This window comes from Phyllostomus hastatus, unplaced genomic scaffold (genome assembly GCF_019186645.2).
Source record: "Phyllostomus hastatus isolate PE091 unplaced genomic scaffold, TTU_PhHast_1.1 phas_contig_80, whole genome shotgun sequence".
Classification (NCBI taxonomy): domain Eukaryota; kingdom Metazoa; phylum Chordata; class Mammalia; order Chiroptera; family Phyllostomidae; genus Phyllostomus; species Phyllostomus hastatus.
The window spans coordinates 22,353,123-22,376,612 of record NW_025333960.1 but is presented as its reverse complement, the minus strand read 5'-3'; the positions used below and the strand labels follow the sequence as shown (position 1 = coordinate 22,376,612).

At 33.7% G+C, this 23,490-nt stretch overlaps 1 protein-coding gene across 2 annotated transcripts in view; it reads left to right on the top strand.

The window, feature by feature from the left end:
- The window catches only part of SS18 (SS18 subunit of BAF chromatin remodeling complex), a 66,703-nt gene that overhangs the window by 41,137 nt on the left and 2,076 nt on the right, over positions 1–23,490 (top strand). The window contains exons 6-10 of one of the 2 annotated variants that reach the window (XM_045849860.1): positions 108–275; positions 883–987; positions 3,776–3,868; positions 4,578–4,700; positions 7,428–7,561. In XM_045849860.1, coding sequence (XP_045705816.1) covers positions 108–275; positions 883–987; positions 3,776–3,868; positions 4,578–4,700; positions 7,428–7,561 — 623 coding nt within the window. The remainder of the gene's footprint in view (positions 1–107; positions 276–882; positions 988–3,775; positions 3,869–4,577; positions 4,701–7,427; positions 7,562–23,490) is intronic. The other variant, XM_045849859.1, reaches the window with a different exon arrangement.

Genomic DNA, 23,490 nt, shown 5'->3' with positions numbered 1-23,490 from the left:
CCTCTCTCTCTCTCTCTCTCCCTCTCTCCCCCCTTCCCTCTCTAAAAAAAATAAATAAATAAAATCTTTAAAAAAAATCAGTTGCATAATGTTTTGTCTCTTTTCAGGTCCAATGATGCATCAGCAGCCTCCTTCTCAACAGTACAATATGCCACAGGGAGGTGGGCAGCATTACCAAGGCCAGCAGCCACCAATGGGCATGATGGGTCAAGTTAACCAAGGCAATCATATGATGGGTCAGAGACAGATTCCTCCTTATAGACCACCTCAACAGGGTAAAGTTCCATTTGGAAAATTTCCTGCTTAATATAAATAACAGTAGTGGGAAGGCTTTCTATTTTATATATATTTTTTCCCTGAATGGTAGTGGATATAGTAGGTACAAAGGGTCACATATTGGGTAGGAACTTCTTGGTATTCAGCTCTCTTTTTTTCTTTTTCTGAGAAAAGGTTATACCATAAAATTTTATAGCAAAAGCTAATTTGTAGCAGGAAGTACTGTTTTATTTTTGAGAAGGTACTAAGTAGATGGTCAGAAACAAACCCGAATTTATTTTTAACTGCTCTAAATCAAAATAAAAAGGAAATTATTCTACTAGCTTTACCCTCTTTTTAAGAAGTTAGTGTTTTGTTTTGTTTTTGAGTTGGTATTGTTTGATATTGCCTGTATGGTCTTAACATTAATTTTTGTGAAATGTGTTTGGTGTTGGCTGTGTGTTTATGTATGTTTGTATAAGAATAGTTAAAAGTATATGAAATGCCAAAGCATGAGAGAGGAATCTAATAGCTGAGAAGTAATCTCTCATAACCTCAGATAGAAAGAAAACCTTTGATAACTTAGCGAACAAATTGTTTACATCTTGACTGGTTGTGGTTTTTCAGGCCCACCCCAGCAGTACTCAGGCCAGGAAGACTATTATGGGGACCAATACAGTCATGGTGGACAAGGTCCTCCAGAAGGCATGAACCAGCAATATTACCCTGATGGTAATCTCTCCTAATGTTAACTTTCCTATTTTCTGTCCCTGTCCAATACTCATGTAGACAGCTATTCAAACCATTTTATTGTGGATGAAGAAACTACCAATACGTTTCTTCTAAATTTGGAATACCTTAATCATCTAAAGCATCAGTGGTAGCATTAGTATATAATCTATTTTGAAGTATATTTTATTTAGATATTCCATATTAATACCATCAGGGATCCTGTTCTGTCGTTGGAATCTTTTCTTCTATAAAAGAGGATGCTATTATGTTTAGAATTGATCATTTCAACCAAAGCCAATGTTACTGATTTACTTTTTTAAATAACAGCTTTATTGAGATAATTCACACACTGTAAAGTTCACCTATTGGTTTACTTTTATGTATTGTATAAATACATAGAATTTCTCAAGTTTTTTTGTATGTTTTATTATTTTAGTTAATGTTGCATACTTCTTAAAGAACTATGGTTTTATACATTAGCATTTGCATTTGTGAAAAATTTTGGAGGCTAAATTATATTCATAATATAGTTGTATATAGAGTTAGTGGAATAGGAAAGGCATTTGGAAAAAACATTTCAATTTTAGTTGTTTAGTTTAGTGGAATTTTTTTTTAGTAGGAAGGTGGCATATAAAAAAGTGGTTAGTAAAGAAAGATGAGTTGCACTTGGTTAGCAATCCAGGCATCCAAGGCGGCTATCACTGTATAGTTCTCTTCTCAGTTTTTCTGTATGTTTGAAAAATTTATAATACAATGGTGGAAAAAATAATTCAGACATATAAAACTGATAAATTAGAGGTGGTTAGTCACCTCACAAAATAATTTGTCTTTTTATGAAAGGATTTGCCAGAGTCTTCATTTATGTAGTAAGCTCCCGTGGTGTATTTAAGGTGAACTACTTAAAGAAGAGAAACAAGGGGAAACTAAGATTTTGGAAGCTAGTGTAAGCTAGAAAGAAGGTATAATTTGGTGTTTTTAAAAAATCATTTTGCCTGCCATTTTTCATCAGTGTATAGAGCATGAAGGTGCATCGGTATAAGGACATAGTTGTGTAGCAGAGGCTTTGCCATGAGGCAGAACAAACACTCACCTGTAGAATTTTGCCTATAATAAATGTTTGTTACTGATAGTGATGATATGTATGGATAATTCTTGTTAGAAAATGACTTATTAGTATTCTTTTTTAACATTAGGTTTTCTTGACCTAAACTACTAAGTGCTGTGTTCTTTTTTTCATGTGTAGACATTATATTAAGTAAGTTTATAGACTATATTTTTAAAAGGTGAAATCTAGGTTATTAAATTTTATTAGGAAGTTAGCTGAATATAAATGGTTGGTTTGATTTTTAGAATACATTTCAAGTAATTGAGTTGAATTTGATACTGTTATTTTGGTTCTGAGTATTTCCTGAAATGTAAAATTGGTATTTTTATAAGTAGGATCTGTCTATTCAAAATTGATGTTATTTTTGTAAATGTCAGAACTTGAAAGTTCTATAAATAATTCATCTTACCACATTGGGATTTAAAAATTTAAATGGTATCATTCTGCATAGGTGTGTATTAATATATTTGTCTAACATTTACATAGAATAGTTATTCCATTTATAACAATTAATTTTCTTAGACAACATTGGGTATTTTCTTACTATGTTTAGATGTTTATGCCAGTAAATAGGTAGATTAGGAATTGGCAGACTTTTTTTCTATAAAGAGCCAGAGAGTAAATATTTTAGTCTTTGCCACATGGTCTTAATCTCAACTGCTGAAATCTTGTAGCATGAAAACAGCCATAGAAAATATAAGTGGGTACAACTGTGTTTCACTAAAACTTTATTGACAAAAACGGGCCACTGGCTGTATTTAGACTGCAGGCCATAGTTTGCTAACCCTTAATGTAGATATATGTGAGATGGCTTGGGAGCATTGGGATACTAGAGCACTGAGTATAACATTTATTTATAACTGTATTCCTCCTTCTTTAGTTAGACATTCTACTAAAATGTAATTCAGATTTTAGCTAACTGAAAGGTTATTTCTTGCATTTTCTTTATGCAATTCAATTAAAAGGACTAGAGTATTGATTCTCATTAAAGTCCAGTTATCTTGCAGGTGAAATTTATCATGTCTGAAAAGTAAAGGTGTACTCTAGCACTTAATACAATATTAATTTTATGGAGGTGTATGTCCATGTTACCCTGGAGCTATTTTCTTAGGCTTCTAGAATGGCAGCACTAAGCAATATATTTTTGCATCTAAAAATATTTTGAGATACATGTATTTTTATTCAAGTAAATAAAATGTGAAAAATTTGTTTCAATTTTTTTCAGGGGTAAAAAACTTATGGAGTTCTTTTATATTTTACATTGTTTAGCATATGCTGTGGAATTGGCGACCAGCAGAACAGGTGTTTGACAAAATATGATAATTGCTTCCTTTGTTCATTCTAATTTAATTCAAGTTATTTACATGTGAAAGGCCTAAATGCTTTCATTCTCTTAAAAAAATAGAAGATAAGGCTTTTTCCCCCCTCAATGAAGATTATCAGAGTTAAGACTAAGTGTAATGTTTCTAAAACTACTGTTTTTTGCTTTAAGAAAATTGCACGTTATCTCAATATGAAAACAGTCATATTGGTAAATATTTGGCTAATGCAGTTGAAATTATTTTTCATGTATTTCCATTTCTTTCTTTTTTTTTTCAGTTTTATCTGAAAGTTTAAATATATTTAGGGTTTTCACTCAGTGGCCATTAACGTTTCTTCCTGTCTCTTGTCGAATTGATGTAGGTCATAATGATTACGGTTATCAGCAACCGTCGTATCCTGAACAAGGCTACGATAGGCCTTATGAGGATTCCTCACAACATTACTACGAAGGAGGTATCTATATACCTTCACACACATACACATATATCCCCTTCTACAGGAATGAAAATTCTTGCATAAGACAACTTCTACCCGTGCAGAGCTCTTGTAGAATAATAGTTGCTGGCTGTCTTGAAAGTTACAGGGAGCCCAGAACAACCAAAATAATTTCCTTACAAATATTTAAAATGTGTAACCATGACTTGCCATTTCTAACAACAATAAAAAGACTAAAACACTTAAAAATAATTTTTTCCTCAGTGGAAATTTTCTATTTGAACATAATTCCACCGATCCAATTTTTTTGTGTGTGTTTACATAAATATAATTTCACATATAAGTATAGTGCCTTTAGGAAGCAGCTTGCTGATCTTGTGTAGCTAGTGTGTGCTCTTGTAGCTGTCTTTAATTTTGTCTTTTTTATTTTATTTAGCATAGTCATGATCTTATGACTGTGATGTTCCAGTAAATGTAATGCTCGTATGGCAGAGACGCTGAAAATGCTGCAGTTCAACCTTGCAAAATTGGCTTTAACTGCAGTTTGTTTGGCCGAAACCCTTCTGTTTGGTTTGAGTTTTTTCTTTGTTTTGTTAACTTTTAAAAATCAATATGGCATTTTTATTTTGTTCTTGTGTTGTTGGCTATGCATCTTAGAGGAAAAAGTAAGTTAAGCAAACTTCTCAGTTTTGTGTTTTTTTTTTACTCTTCTCCAATTATCCTGTAGGAAATTCACAGTATGGTCAACAGCAAGATGCTTACCAAGGACCCCCTCCTCAACAGGGATATCCACCCCAGCAACAGCAGTACCCAGGGCAGCAGGGCTATCCAGGACAGCAGCAGGGCTACGGTATTGCATTTTATTTTGATTTCCCCCGAACAAAGTGATTAATGTTTTGAAATGTAGAAGTGGATATGTATTATTTTTGAAAACTCACAGTTTTACCTCAGTCTCTTACTAGCATTTATTTAAAATGTTCTTAGGTAGCCCTGGTTGGTGTGGCTCAGTGGATTAAGTGCCAGCCTGGGAACCAAAGGGTCACCGTTTGATTCCTAGCCAGGCCACATGCCTACGTTGCTGGCCAGGTCCCCAGTAGGGGGCATGTGAGAGGCAGCCACACATTGATGTTTCTTTCCTCCTTCCCTTTCCTCTCTCTAAAAATAAATAAGTAAAATCTTTTTTAAAAAAGTTCTTAAAGTATTAATCTGTTTTAAAATCAACAGAAACTAGAGATGGTTCATTGACCAAAGATTTGCCTTGTAGTCATGTAAAGTACAAGAAATATGAATTCTTGAACCTATTTGACATTTATGACTAGCCACTAGTTTTTTTGTTCTTATAAAACTGATGAATTGGTTGTTTATTAACCATATCTACATAATCTGATTAGCAAATTTGTTTCTAAAACTAATGACTGTTAATATGAAAGATAATACTGATTTTTAAAGTACAAATGTGATTTACTCAGAATGCATAAAGAAAATCTTTTTGTCTTTCTCTAGGTAGCAGCATACATATCCACAGGGGTATATTTATTGCAGCTGTGTATCTTACAGAGTTTGGGGAAGTTTAGCTATATTTCCTGATTATATACTCACTAAAATATCTTCTAGTTGCATATCTGACTTTAAGTAACTTTATTAGGTAAAGGAGTTGGATATAAGGACCTGATGTCTCAGTGTTAAGTTTCAGGTTACTAGAACAATTTTAGAAATAGGAAAATATGGTTGTAATGAAAGGGAATTAGCTGTTTGTTAATCTGACATCATCTCTTGCTAACATGGTCTCTTTCTTATGTCAGTAATGTCATATTACTTTTATCCATTGATTTAAGCTCTGCTATTACTATGACACCTCCCTCTACTGTAATAGCAAATCTAAGAACTGAGATCAGGCTAAAAATTCTCTTATACCTTCAACAAAGGTATTGAAATTGAGTCAAGTATCGAGGGGTCAGGCATTTTCCCTAAAACGCTAGGTTCTGTTTCCTTATTTTGATACGACTTTAGGAATGTTCCATGGGTTTCTTGTTTTTATTGAGAGACTTTCTTGATCTTCTCAAATGACAACATTTAATGACCAGTGAATATTTGTACTTTGAATAAATAGAATGTTCTGTTTTTATTGTATTTGCATGGAAACAAATATATGGCTAAATTAGGTAAACTTACTGATTTAAGAGAAATAATTATTTTAAGTAGGAAGAAAAAATAAAGGAAGATAAATATTTTTCATCTAAGTAGCTAAACGTGGTTTTGTTAGACATCAGGAATCCTAAAGAAGTTCCCATTTTGCTTATACATTGACTTCAGCTACCAAAGTTTCTTTGAATAGAAAATTCAGAGTTTTAATAATTGAACGTATAATTAAATAAGTAAAATAATAGATTCTAGGAATTCATTTAAGCTTAAAAATTTATTGCTCTCTTGGCACTTGACTCCACAATCAGTGTTTTTTATGGCAGGTTTTGAATGACTGTGACAGACATTTATAAGTATCAAAACTTTTTAGCTTATGCTTTATAGAGCATGCTTTATAATAGACAACGTAGAGTTTGTGAAATAGACATGTTTGTTTGGTAAGCCAAATTAGTCTCTTCAAAAATGTCATCTTTGAAATTTGAAATCATTCATTTTTTATAGGTTAACTGTTAAAGGTGATTGGTACATAGCTTGTAATCTTAGAATCAACCTTTCCGCATTCACCTCGTAGCTTGTCAAGTTACCTTTATTTTCTGTTTGAGAATATTGTGATGTTTGTCACTGTAGACAGAAACGATTTTTTTGGTGATTGAAAATATAAATCTAGAATTTACATGTAAAACCATTCTTTTTGGTTCTGTTGGTGATTGCAGGTATAGATCTAGAGTCATACAACCATAAATATTATTGATTCCCAAAGTTTATTCAGAAGTTGGCTCACTGTTTTTGAGTCTGCTTCTTACCTGTTTTATTTTTTTTTAAATCTCTTGCTTATACTGGTTAACTTTGTAAAAGGGGTATAGATGAATTTTCTTAATATGGAGTTAACCTGCCTTACAACTTCTGAATCTCTTTTACTCATTTTGACACAAATTTTTAGTGGTTGATGCAAAGCATGATAGTTACACTGAATCAGAGTATGTGGTGCATAGTGGTATTCTTACATCATTTTCACTCTAATATAACCTTTGGGATTTATTTGAAAAAGCATTTGAGAAAATCAAGATACCAAGCTATCCTTTTTCTATCTTTTTTAAAAATATGTTTTTTAAGATTTTTGTTAGATTTTATTATTTCTTTTTAGAGAGAGGGGAAGGGAGGGAGAAAGAGGAAGGAGAGAAATATCACTGTGTGGTTGCCTGTTGTGCACCCCTTACTGTGGACCTGGCCTACAACCCAGGCATGTGCCCTGATTGGGAATTGAACCAGTGATTCTTTGCTTCACAGGCCGGCCCTCAATCCACTGAGCCACACCAGCTGGGGCTATCCTTTTTAGATTTGATATAAAAATATAATGTGTAGTTTTAAAACCCCTCTAAAGTTTTAGGGAATTATGTTTTTATTTGGGCTCTTGTTTATGTAAATTATTTTGCAGGTCCTTCACAGGGTGGTCCAGGTCCTCAGTATCCTAACTATCCACAGGGACAAGGTCAGCAGTATGGGGGATATAGACCAACACAACCTGGACCACCACAGCCACCACAGCAGAGGCCTTATGGATATGACCAGGTAAGTTAACTTGGCCAACTGTGTGATTATTGCAGTTTGTACATTCTTGATTAGATTAAATATTTTTACTTCAAGGCTTATTTTCCCTTTCTCCCGTTGACAATATACGAGTTAACCAACACAAACCTATTTACTTCTAACTTTTTTTCATAGAATGCTAGCACAGTGGATCACAATTATACTAATGTGTAAAACATGTCTTAACATTCATTCATATTCTTTCATTCTCATTCCTATTCTCTTTATCTTTCTCTCTTCCACCTCACTGTACTCCTTCACATCCAAATGATACTCCTCCTTTCTAAATTCATACTTATTATCTGTCTCTGTTGCCTCTTTCATGAACATATCCATTATCTCAAGTCTTAATAAACTTTCTTCCTATTACCTTTCCTTCTACTTTCAAATATATAGAGGTGTGTATCTCTAAGACAACTGTATTCTCTTGAACGTAGTGTTTATTTAAGTCCCTTCTTTTCAATAGTAAACTTCTCAAACTTAATAATCTGTGCTATAGTCCTACTTTTGTGGATCTTCTCATATATACTCTGAATAATAATAGAAGTGATTTATACATTGGTTATTTCTTTAGTTTAATTTCAGGTTTGCTAATGACTTTCTGGTGAGGATAACCTGGTCCTTTCACCACTTAAGCTACCTAAAGTAGGTTGCTTTTTTGTAAGTTAGGGTTTCAGGGCCAGATGATCTGGTTTCAGAAATGTGCTGTTAATTAGAAATGGAGGCATGAGCAGTTCTGTTACTAACCATGTTTTAAGCACTCGGCCTCTTTTTACTGACACTTTCCGTTTAAGTGACAAAGACAAAAGAGACGTAAGAGACTCAAACTAAAAGGCTAAGGGTAGATGACTAATATTGTCAAAAACACACTAGAACTAAATCAAAGGATTAGGAAGAGGATTTATTAAATTTTTAAAGCACAATAAGTCTTGGCTAGTGAGTATTTAAGGGCAAGATTCTTAAGCAGGTAACATTTAGGCTCATTCTAATTCACAAGTTAACTTTTTAAAAAGTGAGATTCTGGTCATTTATACCCCCATTCAACAAATATTTTATTAATTTTCATTGTGTTGAATACTTTATTAGTTCCTAGATAAGTAAAAGAGTCATGGTCTCTATAGCAAGTGAGCTGTTATCTTGATCTTTTTTTACCTCACTTTGGCATGTAACACATGTTCCTGTTTTCATTCTGTCAATCCTTGGCTCAGTGTTTTTCTATACTTACCCTGTCTTATACAAGGAGGGCCTCCAAAAAAAATGGAATTATTTTCTGAAGGTCGGGCCCTGTGTAGTAGAGGCTTCTCCTGCTTGGTGAGTGCTCTAGGAACTCATCTATATCAGTGTCCAGCTGGTGGTGTTGGGAGAGGCTGTTTTCAGTGAAATTTTTTGAAAACTCTTTCAACGTGTTTGCCCATTACATGATGGTTGATTTAGGAGCACACCCTCCCACACTGTACTTAGTGTTCATCAGTTTTTGACCACAAATGGCATGACCCTCCCTGTTTATCGGTTCTCACCTATAGCAACTTTTTTGTTTCCCCGGATGAGAAAAGTCCTCAAAGGGAAATGTTTTGTTGATCTGGAAGTAGTGAAACAAAAAAAATGGCCGAAGTACTAGAATGCATCAAAATCAATGAGTTCAAAAACTATTTTCAGCAGTGGAAAAAAACTCTTGATAGCTGTATTGCATCAAATGGAGAATATTTGGAAGGTGACTGAAGTTTAAACATGTAAGAATACACAATTTTTTATAAATAAATTCCTTTTTGGGGGGCTCCCCTTTTGTCCCCCTTTTATTTTCAGTATCCGTAGGTAACCATTCTCAACCCAACTTCAATTCCATCTTTCTAGCTATGTACAGAGCATCTCTCTTTTGGTGTCTTGCCATTTTCCTCAACTTTAGCATGTCATGGACTAAGCTAACCATTTTCTCTCTAAATCAATGATTTTCTAAATACTGTATACTTAACATCATTAAGTAAATGTTTTCTTGAGCAACATTTACATGCCAAGTACCTAACATTGCAATATATTGGGAACTAAGATAGACCTGTATTCTGCCTTTGTGAACTTAAGTCTAGATGGGGTTCAGAACTAAGCAGATGACATAATAATATAGTATGAGAAATATTTGGATGAGGAAAGGTAAGATTTTTGTAGAAGGAAGCTCCTAACCCAGATATAGAAAAAAATGTTCCTTGGGAAATATTATGTAAGCGCGAGGGACTTACTATGTAAGTACGAGGGCCCAAGGATGAGTAGATATTAGCAAGGTAGGCATAGCGGGGAGGGAAGGGTATTCTAGTCCGAAAAAACATGCAATTGACAAAGGACTGTGTTGAGATGTGTGATTCCGTAAAGCAGAAGCATAGGGAGGAAGAGGCCAAACTGGAGAGATAAATTGGGGTAGATCAGGAAGACTCTTCCAAGCCGTAGTAGGCCCTTGGTAAATATTACATATAATATTATGTTTGGTATATGATAAATTTATGATATACAGCTACCCTTGAACAACATGGATTTAAACTACATGGACCCAGTTGTAAGTGGAATTTTTTCCAGTTGACTACAGTTCAGTTGAGCCACACAGTTGAAACCTGTCTTGAACTCCACAGTTGGGAATCAGCCTGTGCAGAAGGCTAACTCTAGTTTTTTTTTTAATATATTTTATTGATTATGCTATTACAGTTATCTTATTTCCCCCCTTCACTCCCCTCTACCCTGCACTCCCCTCCCACCCACATTCCCCCCCTTTAGTTCATGTCCATGTGTCATATATATAAGTTCTTCGGCTTCTACATTTCCCTTATTATTCTTACCCCACCCTGTCTATTTTCTACCTACCATCTATGCTACTTATTCTCTGTACCTTTTCCCTCTCTCTCCCCCTTCCACTTCCCTGCTGATAACCCTCCATGTGATCTCCATTTCTGTGGTTCTGTTCCTGTTCTAGTTGTTTGCTTAGTTTGTTTTTGTTTTTGTTTTAGATGTGGCTGTTAATAATTGTGAGTTTGCTAACTGTAGTTACATATGGATTTTTGACTGTGCAGGAGGGTAGTGCCCCAACCCTCATATTGTTCAAGGTTTAATTATACTTCTTTGGTCATCATGATTATTCTACCCCTAATGTTCTTAGGAACTTGGGACTGTACTGTAGATAAAGACCAGTGATGTTTATGTAATTGCCAGCCATGTCTGCTTCCCCATGAGAAAAGGCTATGAGGTGGGGACCACCTTAGCTACTCTGTGTCAGTAGTCTCTCCACATTGGTTTTGTGTTTCACCTCATATGTAGCCCTCAACCCAAACACCTATTGGTTTATTTCAGGGGAAGTGGTTTACCTCTTCAAGATGGTTAAGATAATGGAAAACCAATACAGATTGTTAGACTGAACAGTAATATAATTATGGTAATGGTTTAGGGAAATGAATCGTGTAGCAATGTGCAGGATGATTTAAAAATGGGAGAAAATTAAGAGAGAAAGGCTTGTTAGGGGGCTGCTATTTCTCCATCACTCTCATCTCAGTAAACAGCAGATCTATTCTTCCAGTTTTTCAGGCTAAAAACCTGAGTAATCCTTGACTCCCTCCTTTTTTTGCAAATCATACATTTTGTCAAATGGCAAATCTCATCTCTACCTTCAAAATATATACAGTTTCACCCTGGCCTCTGTGGCTCAGTTGGTTAGAGCGACTAAACTGAAAGGTTGTGGGTTGATTCCCGGTCATAGCACATGCTTAGGTTGCAGGTTTGGTCTTGGGTCAGGGTGTGTGCAAGAGGCAACTGACCAGTGTTTTTCTCTCCCATTGCTGTTCCTCTCCCTCTCCCTTTTCCTCTCTCTGAAATTGATAAGCATGTCCTCTGGTGAGGATAAAATATATATCTAATATCTACTCATTTTTTAAAATTTTATTTTTCAATTACAATTTACATTAAGTATTACTTTATGTTAGTTTCAAATGTACAGTGAAGTAGTTATACAATCATAGCCTATGGTATTTCAAGTACTCACCTGGCACATACCTTGTTTTTATGATATTTTTCACTGTATTGCCTGTGTTGTACTTTATACCTCTGTGACTATTTTGTAACTACCAATTTGTACTTCTTAATTCCTTCTTTTTATAACCTCCTGCTCTCACTCAAATCAGAGTCACAGCTATCACTTACCTGGCCTATTGTAGAAGTATCTTCCTGTTTTTATCCTGCAGGATATGCTCTACGTAGGACCTAAAGTGATCTTTTAAAAACATTGGTCAGATTATGCCACCCCTTTGCTGGAAACCCTGTGGTAACTTCAGTCTTAGAGTAAAGTCCAGACTTTATAACGGCCTGTAAGGCCCTGCGTAACTTGTGTCCTCACCTCCTTGCCCCACCTTACCTCTGTTCATACCTCTCCTGCTCACTGCCCGCACTCACTCCACTTCAGTAACACGAGCATGCGTGCAAGTGTCTTTCTGTCTCATTACCTTCATGTTTTCTGCTCCCTCTAGAAACTCTTCCCCGCACCTGCAAAACTTGCTTCCTCACTTTTATCACATCTCTGCTCTGGTAGGTCACTATATCATAATATACAAGAAGTCCTTCAGTATTTATCTATCTAAAATAGTAACACCCTTAATTGCCTTACTCCTTTTTCTTACTCTTCTTAGTATATTTAAATAGCTTTATTAAAGTATAATTGACATACAATAAACTGCATATATTAAAAATGTACTGTTTGATATATTTCGACAGGTGTATACATGAATCCGCCATCAAAATCAAAATAATAAAATACTCTTCATTCACAAACGTTTTTGTGCCCCTTTGAAATTCTTCCCCTCACCACCAAAGTTTCCCTTGATGACTACTAATCTGTCTTTCACTATAGATTAGTTAACATTTTTTAGAGATTTATGTAAATTGAATCATATAGTATGTGGTTTTTTTGTTTGTTTTTTGGTCTTTAATTCAGCATAATTATTTTGATGTTTGCTCTTACTGTATGTACCAATAATTCCTCTTTAGTGTTGTATTCCATCATTATATGGATATACCACAATTTCTTTAACTTTTGAACTATAAATAGAAGCTTGGGTTTCTATTTTGGGGCTCTGACAGATTCAGTGCTGTGAACATATGTGTATAAATCTTTGTGTGGACTTCCATTTTGCTTGGATAAATACCTACTAGTGGAATGTTGGGACCGTGTGATAAGCATATGTTGAACTTGTTAAGAAGCTGCCAGACTGTTTTCTAACATGATTGTACCACTTTACATTCCCACCAGTAGTGTGGCAGTGTTTCAGTTCTCCCCATCCTTAGCAACACCCGATATGGTCAGTTCTTTTCATTTGACCTATTCTAATACATACATGTATAATCATATATCATTGTGCTTTCATTTTGCATGTCTAAGGACTGGTGATGTTGACCATCTTCTTACTGGGCTATTTTCCAATCTGTAGCATATTCTCTGAAATGACTATTCAAATCTTTTGTTCATTTTAAAATTTGGCTATTTTTTTTTTACTGTTTAATATTGAGGTCATATGTTCTAGATACAAGTTCTTTATCAGATATAATTTACAATTTTTTAAATCAAACCTGTGTCTTGCTTTTTAATTTTCTTGACAGTGTCTTTCAAAGAGAGGAACTTTAAAAGTTTGTTGAACTCTAGTTTATCAAGTTTTTCTTTTATGGTTTGTGCTTTTAGTATAATAATGTAAGAAATTTTTACCTAACCCAAGGTCACAAAGATTTACATTTAAGTCTGTGATCCATTTTGAGTTAATTTTTTTTGTTTATAGTGTGAAGTATAAATTGAAGTATGTATGTTTTATTTTCTTTCAAATGGATAGCAGATTTTCTCATCACCATTTTTTGAGAAGACTAACCTTTCTCTAGTGAATTGTTTTTCAGCCTTTGCTAAATCAGTTACCTATAAAAATGTCAATTTCTGGAGTCCATGCTGTTAAACTCATCAATTTATCTACCTTCATGGTGTCTTTATTACTACAGTTTTATAGTAAGCCTTCAAATCAGGTATTGTTAGTCTTTCAACTTTATTCTTTTTTTAGTATTGTTTTGGCATTTTAGGTCCTTTTCACTTCCATATGAATTTTAGAATTGGCTTCCAGGTTTCTACAAAAAAGTCTACTGAGGTTTTGATTGGAATTGCCTTGAATCTGTAGATCAGATTGGGGAGAAATGATATTTTTTCAGAAGTATTATGTAGTTTCCACTATACAGGTGTTAAAAAGACAGCTTTTGTCAGATTTATCCCTAAGTGTTTTCTATTTTTCGATACTATTGTAGATTTTTTAAAAAAATTTAATTTCTATTTGTTAGTTGCTAGTTATATGCAAATATAATTTATTTTTGTATAATGATTTAAACTGTAACATTACTAATCTCACTTATTATTTCTAGTAGCTTTTTTGTAGATTCCATTGGAATTTCTACATAGAAATCATGTTGTCTGTGATAAAGACAGTCTTCTCCTTTTCCGATCTGAATGCTTTCCCTTGCCCCCACTTCTATCCCTGCCATCCTTCACCATCACTAGAACCTCCAATCCAGTACTGAATAGAAATAGTGAGAGTGGATATATGTGCAAGAGTGGACAATTACCTTGTTCCTGATCTTAGGGGGAAAGCCACCAGCCACTACACCTTTCATAAGATGTGAGGTTTTTGTAGATGTCCTTTATCAGGCAGAGGTTATTGCCTGTATTCCTAGTTTGCTGAGAATTTTTGTCATAATGAACATTGAATTTTGTCAACTGATTTTTTCCTTAGCTATTATTAAGAATTATAGTTTTCCTTTTTTAATTTGTTAGTATGTTATGTTATATTGTGTAATTTTCATATTTTAAATCAACCTTGCATACATAGGATAAATTCCACTTGGTCATGGTGTATTTATGCTTTTTAGATATTATTGGATGTGATCAGCTAATACTTTGTAAAGAATTTTGCTTCTATTTTCTTGAGGAATATTGGACTCTAGTTCTCCTTTCTTTTAATGTCTTTTGTTTTGATATCAAAATAACACTGGCTTTATAAAGTGAGTTGGGCACAATTCATCTCTCCTCAATTTTCTGAAAGGATTTTGTGTAAAGTTGGTATTGTTCTTTCTAAAATGTTTAGTATACTTCACCAATGAAGTTATCTAGGCCTAGAGTTTTATTTGTGGGAAGGATTTTAATTACAAATTTATATTAATACATACAGAGTATTCATGTTACCTATTTCTTTGACTAAACATTTATATATTTTCAAGGGATTTATCCATTTCATCTGTGTTGGTGAATAATTTATAGTTCTTTTAATATCTGTGAGATCAATAGTGATATCACTTTCATTTCTGACATTGGTAATTTGTGTCTTCTCATTTTTTTGCTGATTAAAATGGCTATAGGTTTTTAGCAACTTTATTGATCTCAAAAAGCCAGCTTTTGGTTTCACTGATTTCGCCTTACAACCTGCCCCCATTTGTTGTTGCTTTCTGTTTGATAGATCTGTGCTGGTTGATCTTTATTCTTCTGCTTGCTTTGGTTTCCTTTGTTCTTCTCTTTCTAATTTCTTAAGGTAAGAGTTGAAGTGCCATTGATTAAAGAACTGTCTTACTTCCTCATATAGGTGTTTTTTGCTGCTATCAATTACCCTCTAAGTACTTCGTAAGCTGCATCCCACAAATTTTTCTATTGTGTTTTTATTTTCAGTCACTTCAAAGTACTTTCTGATTTTGCTTTTGATTTCTTCTTTGACCCACGAGTTATTTGGAAGTGTGTTACTTAGTTATTTTTCTGTTACTGATTTCTGATTTAGTTCCATCATTATACTATATACTTGGCATGTCTTAAATTCTTCAATATTTATTGAGACTTTTTTCACCCCAGAGTATAGTCTACAAGTGTGTTGTATGAGTATTGATTAGGTCAGTTTGGTTGCTAGCGTTGTTCAAGTCTCCTGTGTCTTAGTGATTGTTTTGCTGTTCTGTTGATGGATATTAAATGTGACTATAATTGTGCATTTGTCTATTTTTCTTTGCAGTTTTATCCCTATTTGCTCTGTGTATTTTAATTTTATGTTTTTATGGTTTATACATTTTTATGATTTTTATGTCTTGATGAATTTACTCCTTTACCATTTTGAATTAGCCTTCTTTATCCCCGGTAGTACTATTTGCTCTGAAATCTGTTTATATAATATTAATATAGCCACTAGCTTTGTTTTGATTAGTGTTAAATATTTTTATCCTTTTATTTTTTAACATGTTCATGTTTTTATGTTTAAATTGTATTTTATGTAGGCAGCATATAGTTAGGTCTTGGTTTTGTTCAACAGTTTGGAGAGTCTCTGCCTTTAATAGAGTGTTTTGAGTATTATGTTTAATGTGATTCTGGATGTGGTTAAAGCTATCATCTATCATCCTGCTATCTTTTTCCATTTGTTCCACCTGCTCTTCATTCTCCTTCCCCTTTCTTCTGTTATTTTGAATTATTTCTTTATTGTTTCTGAAAAAAATTCATCTTTATTGACATATAATTCATATATCATTGAATTCTCTTTTCTAAAATTTACCATTCAATGGGATTTTTTTTAAGTATATTTCTTTCTTTCCAAATACCCAGCCTTTGGGAACAGGTAGTTTACTTTCTGTCTCTATGGATTTTTCTATTCTGGTTGTTTAAGATCAATGAAATCATGCAGTACGTGGTGTTTTGTGACTGTATGCTTTCACTTAGTTTAATGTTTTCAAGGTTCATCTATGTTATAGATTGTATCAAAATGCTTAAGTAATATTACACTGCTTTATATATAGTATAATAGTTTACTTTCATTTCGTTCTCTTCACTGTTGTGTTATGTTGTACCACATACATACTTCTACATGTTATAAACCTCATAATATATGGGATTTATTATGTTTAAGAAAACCCATCATTCTTTAAAGATATTTTAAATAAAAAAACATTTACTCATGTTATTACTGTCTCAAGTGCTCTTCATTTTTATGTGTAGATTCATATTTCCACCTGGTATTATTTTCTTTTGTCTGAAGGACATGAACTTACATTTCTTATAATATATGTCTCCTGGTCATAAATTCTGTCAGCTTTTATATCCCCTAAAAAGTGTTCATGTTTCTTATTTTTGAAAGATAGTTTTCCTGGGTATAGAATTTTAGATGGACAGTTTTTTTTTTCCCTTTCTGTACATTAAAGATATAGCTCTACTGTTTTTCCACTTACATGATTTCTTTTTTTTTTTTAAGATTTTATTTATTTATTTTTAGAGAGGGAAGGGAGGGAGATAGAGAGAGATAGAGAGAGAGAGAGAGAGAGAGAGAGATAGAGAGAGAGAGAGAGAGAGAGAGAGAGAGAGAGGAACATCAATGTGCGGTTGCTGGGGGTTATGGCCTGCAACCCAGGAATGTACCCTGGCTGGGAATCGAACCTGGGACACTTTGGTTCCCAGCCCGTGCTCAGTCCACTGAGCTACGCCAGCCGGGGCTCACTTACATGATTTCTAAGAAAACATCTGCTGTCACCTTTTTTTCTCCTCTGCTAGTTAATTTTCTCCCCCTCTGGCTGCTTTTAAGACTTTCTCTTTGTTAAATTTTTTGACTGAAAACAAATTTCTCTTGCTCAAATTTTGTTCAGGAATTTGATTAAAGATGTCTTGGTATAGATTTTTTTGTTTGTTTCTCTTTTGCTTGGCATTGTATAGCTTCCTGGATTTGTGGCTTTATCATTTTCATCAAATTTGGAAAAATTCTGATCCAGTATTTTTCCTACCTTTATCCCTGTATGCCTCTCCTCTCCAGACTATAATTACATATATATTTGTCTGCCTAAAGTTGTGCCATACTTCAGTGATCCTCTATTTTGATTTAAAATTTTTTTTCTTTCTTTTCATTTCATTTTGTGTAGTTTCTGTTGCTGTGTCTTGAAGTTCACTAATCTTTCTTGTTTGTTGTCTAAACTGCTTTTAATCAATTCCCTGGTGGTTTTTTATCTAAGGCATGTTTGTTTTATCTTTAGAAGTTTGATTTAAGTCTTTTTTATATCTTCCATGTTTCTGCCTAAATTCTGAGCATATGGGATACAAGTATGATAACTTCTGATATCCTTTCTGTTAATTCTAACATCTGGGTCAGTTTTGATTTCCTTTTTCTTTTTATTTAGTCATATTTTCCTCATCTTTTTTATGCATGATAATCTTTGATTAGATGCCAGACAGTATGAATATTACTTTTACTTTGTTGGGTGATGGGTCTATTTGTATTTTTAGAAATATTCCTCAGCTTTGTTTCGAGATGCATTTAAGTGGTTGAGAAACAGCTTGATCTATTGGGGGTTGCTTTTAAGATTTGTAAGGCAGGACCAGGGCAGCATATATTACTGGCCTCAATATTCCCACTACAAAAGTTAGACCCCACACCATGCCCTAGAATTATGAAGTTTTTTACTTTGGGTGGTGGAATAAATACTATTTCTCTTCCTATGTGAGTGCCTGGTTTACTTCCTCTAATCCTTTTGGCAGTTTCTTCTCTCATACTTGGATGTTTTCCTTGCATGTATTTGCATTTAATTCCTCGGCTGAACAGAATAGTTTAATTGCCTTAAAAGTCTTCTGTATTCTTCCTGTTTATTTCTCTAGTCCACGGACATCACTGATCTTTTTACTGTCTCAATATTTTTGCTTTTTTCCAGAATGTCATGTACTTGGAATCATATCGTATATAGCCGCTTCAGATTGGCTTTTTACTTAAAAATACGTGTTTGAGGTCTTTTTTATGGTTGACAGTGGATTTCTTTTTACCACTGAGTAATATTTCATTGACTGGATGTATCACAGTTTGTTTAACCATTCATTTATTGAAAGATATTTTTATTCCTTCAAAGTTTTGACAATTATGAATAAAGCTGCTATAAGCTTTAGTGCAGGCATAAATTTTCAAGTCAGTTGGATAAATTGCAAGAAGCACAATTGCTGAGTTTTATGGTAAGAATTTGTTTAGTTTTGTGAGAAACACCAAACTGTATCATATAGTTGGCTATACCATTTTGCATTCTCTCCAGCAATGAGTGATCTGTCACTCCACATCCTTGTCAGCATTTGATGTTGTCAGTGTTCAGGATTTTACTCATTCTAAGAGATTTGCAGTGGTATCTTATTTTAATTTGCATTTCCCCAATGATACATGATGTGGAAATCTTTTCATATGCTTATTTACCATCTTTCTGTCTTGTTTGGTAAGTTGTCAAGGTCTTTGGTTGATTTTTTAATTGGGCCATTTGTTTTCTTGTAGTTGAGTTTTAAGGCTTTTTTGTATATTTTGGGTAACAGTTCTTTTTCAGAATGGTCTTTTCAAAATATTGCATTGTCTTCCTGCCTTGTCTTCTCATTCTCCTGCCACTATCCTTTGCAGAGTAGAGAATTTTGATTTTAATGAAGTCCAGCTTATCAATAATTTCTTTCAGTGGTCATGCCTTTAGTGTTAACTGTTGAAGATCAGTTGATTATATTTATGGGGGTCTGTTTCTGGGCTCTCTGTTCTGTTCTATTGCTCTATTTGTCTGTTCTTTCACCAATTCCATGCTGTCTTGATTGCTGTAGCTTTATAGTAAATTGTGAGCTTGGCTAGTGTCAGCCCTCCAACTTTGTTCTTCTCCTCCAATGTTGTATGACCATTCTAGGTCTTCTGTCTTCTATATAAACTGTAGAATCATTTTGCCAGTATCCACAAAATAACTTGCTGGGATTTTGATTGGGATTGTGTTGAAGTTTTAGGTCAAGAACTCACATCTTGATAGTATTGATTTTCTTATACATGAGCATGGAACATATCTTCATTTATTTAGTTTTTTATTTCTTTCATCAATTTTTTATAGTTTTTTCTCATATAAATCTTATACATGTTTTATTAGATTTGTACCTAGGTACTTAATTTGCGGGGTGTTCTGATATATATTGTATTTTTGTAATTTCATATTCTGAACATATTTGTTCACTACTGGTGTATAGAAAAGTGATTGACTCTGTATGTTAATCTTTATCCTGTAACCTTGCTTATTAGTTTCAGGAAGTTTTTTTGTTATTCTTTGGGATCTCTTTCCTTGATGATTATGTCATCTGTAGACAAAGATAGTTTTATTTTTTCCTTCCCAATTTGTGTACCTTTATTTCCTTTACTTACTGTGTATGCTAGGAATTCCAGTGCAGTGTTGAAGAGGTGTGGTGAGAGGGTACATCTTTGCCTTTTTCCTGATCAGATGTCATCAAGTATGATGTAGATGCTTTGATTTTTTTAGGACAGCATTTGTCTCCATATGACAGTTTATGTAGTTATTGTTTGTTGTCATGCTGTCTTCCCGTAATATGTTCATTCTTTAAAGACATCACCATACCTGTTTTTATCATTCTTGAGTCCCCTCACTTAGTAGAACATATCAGTCAATAAAGTATAAATAAGTGAATAAATAGGGACTTTACTTCCTAGATTTGAATGGTGATCATAAGAATGGAGAGAGAAGGAAACCTCTAAAAAAGTATTGTGACAGAAAAATTTTAAGATTTTTATGTGATTCGATCAATGAAAGAGAAATGTAAAGGTTTGTATTGCTCAGGTTTCTAGTCTAGGGAGTCTTCTCATTCAATATACTTTAGATAATCTATTTACTCAGATGGTTTCAGTTTCTCATGCTGTTGACTCTTATATCTTTATTTCTAGTCCAGTCCCCTCTTCTGAAAAGCAGATACCTACTGGACATCTCTACTTGACATCTAACATAATTAAGCTCACAATTTTTCCACCCAAGACTATTCCTTCTTTCTAAGCATTCTCTACCAAAGAGAGAATGTACTATCACCTAGCTAGAATGCCTAGTGCCATATTTGATATTTAAATCTTTCTCCCTCTCCCTCTCTCCATCTAGTAAATGATAGAATCTTATTAGTCATTCTTCTTGAAATAACCCATCTACTTCTCTTAGTTTAGACCATTAACATTTAGCTTCATCATGGCAGGATCCTCTCATACTATCTTTTTACTTCTTTCCCATTTTCATGCTTTACACTCTAGTCAGAGGAATTTTGTAATAAAAAACAAAAAAAATTTGAAGAAGAGGGCAGTAAGGGGGGGGCGGGGTTTAGAGAGTTGGAGTGATTCACCTGAGATGGTAGAGCTAAGAAGTGGTGAAACTGGATGGCAAATTCTGAGAGATTGGAGCCTCCAGTAACTAGAGCCTTTACTGTACTATGTTATCTACAGTAATGTCAAGATTTACCCTCACTAGTCAGATAAGAAAATAGAGGAAGGAAGGATAGTTAACTTGCTCAAGGACGAGAAACTGTTCTGTGATGGAGTTGCAGTGGTATCTTGGCACCCTTAATTTGTTTAGTCACCGAAACCGATGAATACCGAAAGATAAAGCATTTTCTCTTGCGAGGTGGCATTGTGGCTCATACAAGTTCTAGCAAGTGCGTCAAGTCCTGAGCAAACACCAAGCACTGAAAAATTTTTTCTTGTCAAAATATGATGAGTACAGAGTTTGACAAGCTCTGAAGCTGATGGGTACTGAGGTATGACTGTTATTAGAAATCGTTTGCTGGCTCCAAAACCCATACTTTTAACCCTGGAATTTGCTAATGGTAACAGATACACAGTATATGCTTCTGCATTTACCCATGATTTGATTTAGGACTAGCATTGTAATCAGGGGTGGGTCAATTATTTCTATGTAAAATGGAGATAAGATTTACTCTATGGGGTATATAGATGGACACAAAGCGCTTACGGCAGTATCTAACACATGGTGAGGTCTTAGTTAATTGAGATATATTAAGAGTTAGCTGTTGTTAGTATTAGCCAGACTTCCTATTTCCATTACTTTCACACTCTGTGTTACCAAATAATTCTACTCTTCATTATTCTATATTCTCTTTAATTTTCCACTTCCCTAAGCTTTCCATACCTATTTTTCTGCATGCCTTTGCTTTAGCTATTATGTTTATTTGAATTATCCCTTTTTCTTTTCTCTGCTATGTAAAATTTACTATTCTTTTAAGGCTCCCATGGTCTTAGAAATATTTTTCTAATTATTTTAGCTGTGTTAACCTCTTCTGTTCTGAAGCGCTTGTAGAATTCTTGTTCTTTAACTATTTGTAAGTTTTACCTTCTCTGTTTTACAAATTTATTGTGGTGATTAGCATATAATATTTACTCAATAAATGTTTGTAATTTTTTAAATATAATTCAGGGTGGGGCAAAGTTAGCTTATAGTTGTGAGTACACAAAACACAGTTTCTTTTTGTATTTAAAAAAATTATTGTATTATTTCCCATACAGATAACTGTTAATATACTTCTGCTCCACCCTGTATTTGACATACATTATTTGGAGAAGTCATGTATCTGGCACTCTTCAATGCTTGAAGTATGAGGATAGATAAGACCTGCTCTTTCTATTCTCATGTAATTCATAATGTAGTGGATAAATTATAGCTTATATGTAGATAGCACAGCAGCTTTTAACCTCCCTTCTGCTTTACATTATTCATGATATGTGCAATTTACTTTCATCATTAGTATCTCATTTATACACATTTGTTGGGGGGAGCATTTTCCTGTAATGTTGAGACTTGCTTATTTATACCTTATAATTTTAAAAAGGCTGTTTCATGTCCTCTCATTTAATTTCTGTCCTAACAAAGGAGGTAGGAAATAATGTAGCCATGAATAGAAAGAAAACTGAGATCCAGAGATGGAGGTGTTATAGTCCCACTTTATGGATGAAAAAACTGAGTCTTGAAGAGTTTTTAGACTCAAGTAGAAAGATGATAATGGAGTTGGGATTTAAGTCATCTAACAATTGAAAAACAAGCTCCTGTATGATGAGCATTGACTCATGTTTCTTATTTTAAACTTTGTATTATAGTAATCTTTAAATAAATACTAAAAAGGGGTGTATAACATGAATTCCTGTGTACCCACCAATGAACTTCAACAGTTATCAGCATTTTGCCAGTGTTGTTTTATATACCCTCATACTAATTTTCTTCTTTTCAGAGTATCTTAAATCCTACATTTGATGCTCTACCCACTAGTATTTCAAGATGAGCATTGACTTTAAATTATGCTGAATATAACTATATAAAGTACATTAGTATTTTTTAAATACCTTAATTCTATTTACGGTACATTTGTCCATTAGATATCTAGTGGCATTCAACATATTTTCACGTATATCTACTTCTGTGGACGTGTAAATTTTTAGGGTACTATTTTCTATGGTACACTGTTGATATAAAGTAATTAATGTGACTTGGAAGGGAAATTCAAACAAAGGGAACAATTACCTGATAATGCTCTTTCCAGTGAATAGTGTTTTTGTAGAATAGGTGCTTTTATGAACATTTATTTTAAAAACATCTAAGAAATTTTTGATAAAAATATGTATTTCCTATTATAGTATGTTTCTTTTTTCTTTTAACTTTTTTCTTCTCTTGTAGAGGAAAAGATCTTTCTTCTCCGAAAGCTAAACTTAATAGTTGTACGCTGGACATTATTTATCTCCCTTGTAGAATTTTGCTACTTCATTTCTGTTTGATATGTGTACTCTCTTTTCTCTCCTGTTCTGTCAGCCTACAGGCTTTCAAGTCTACTTTAAAAGCAATAAAAACAAAACAAACTTCTCTTGATTTTATGTAACAATATTGTTGGCCTTAGAGAAAGGCCTAAATCGTTAGAAGGGTCTTTTTCTTTTATCTCCCAGGTATCTTTTCATCCCTGCCACTTATCCCAGATACTTTTGATGTTAATTCATAATAGTTATTATAAGGTAAACAGCAACAAACTTGTTATACTAGCATAAAATTTATATACTAATATATACTACACCAGAATTGAGAACCAGAAC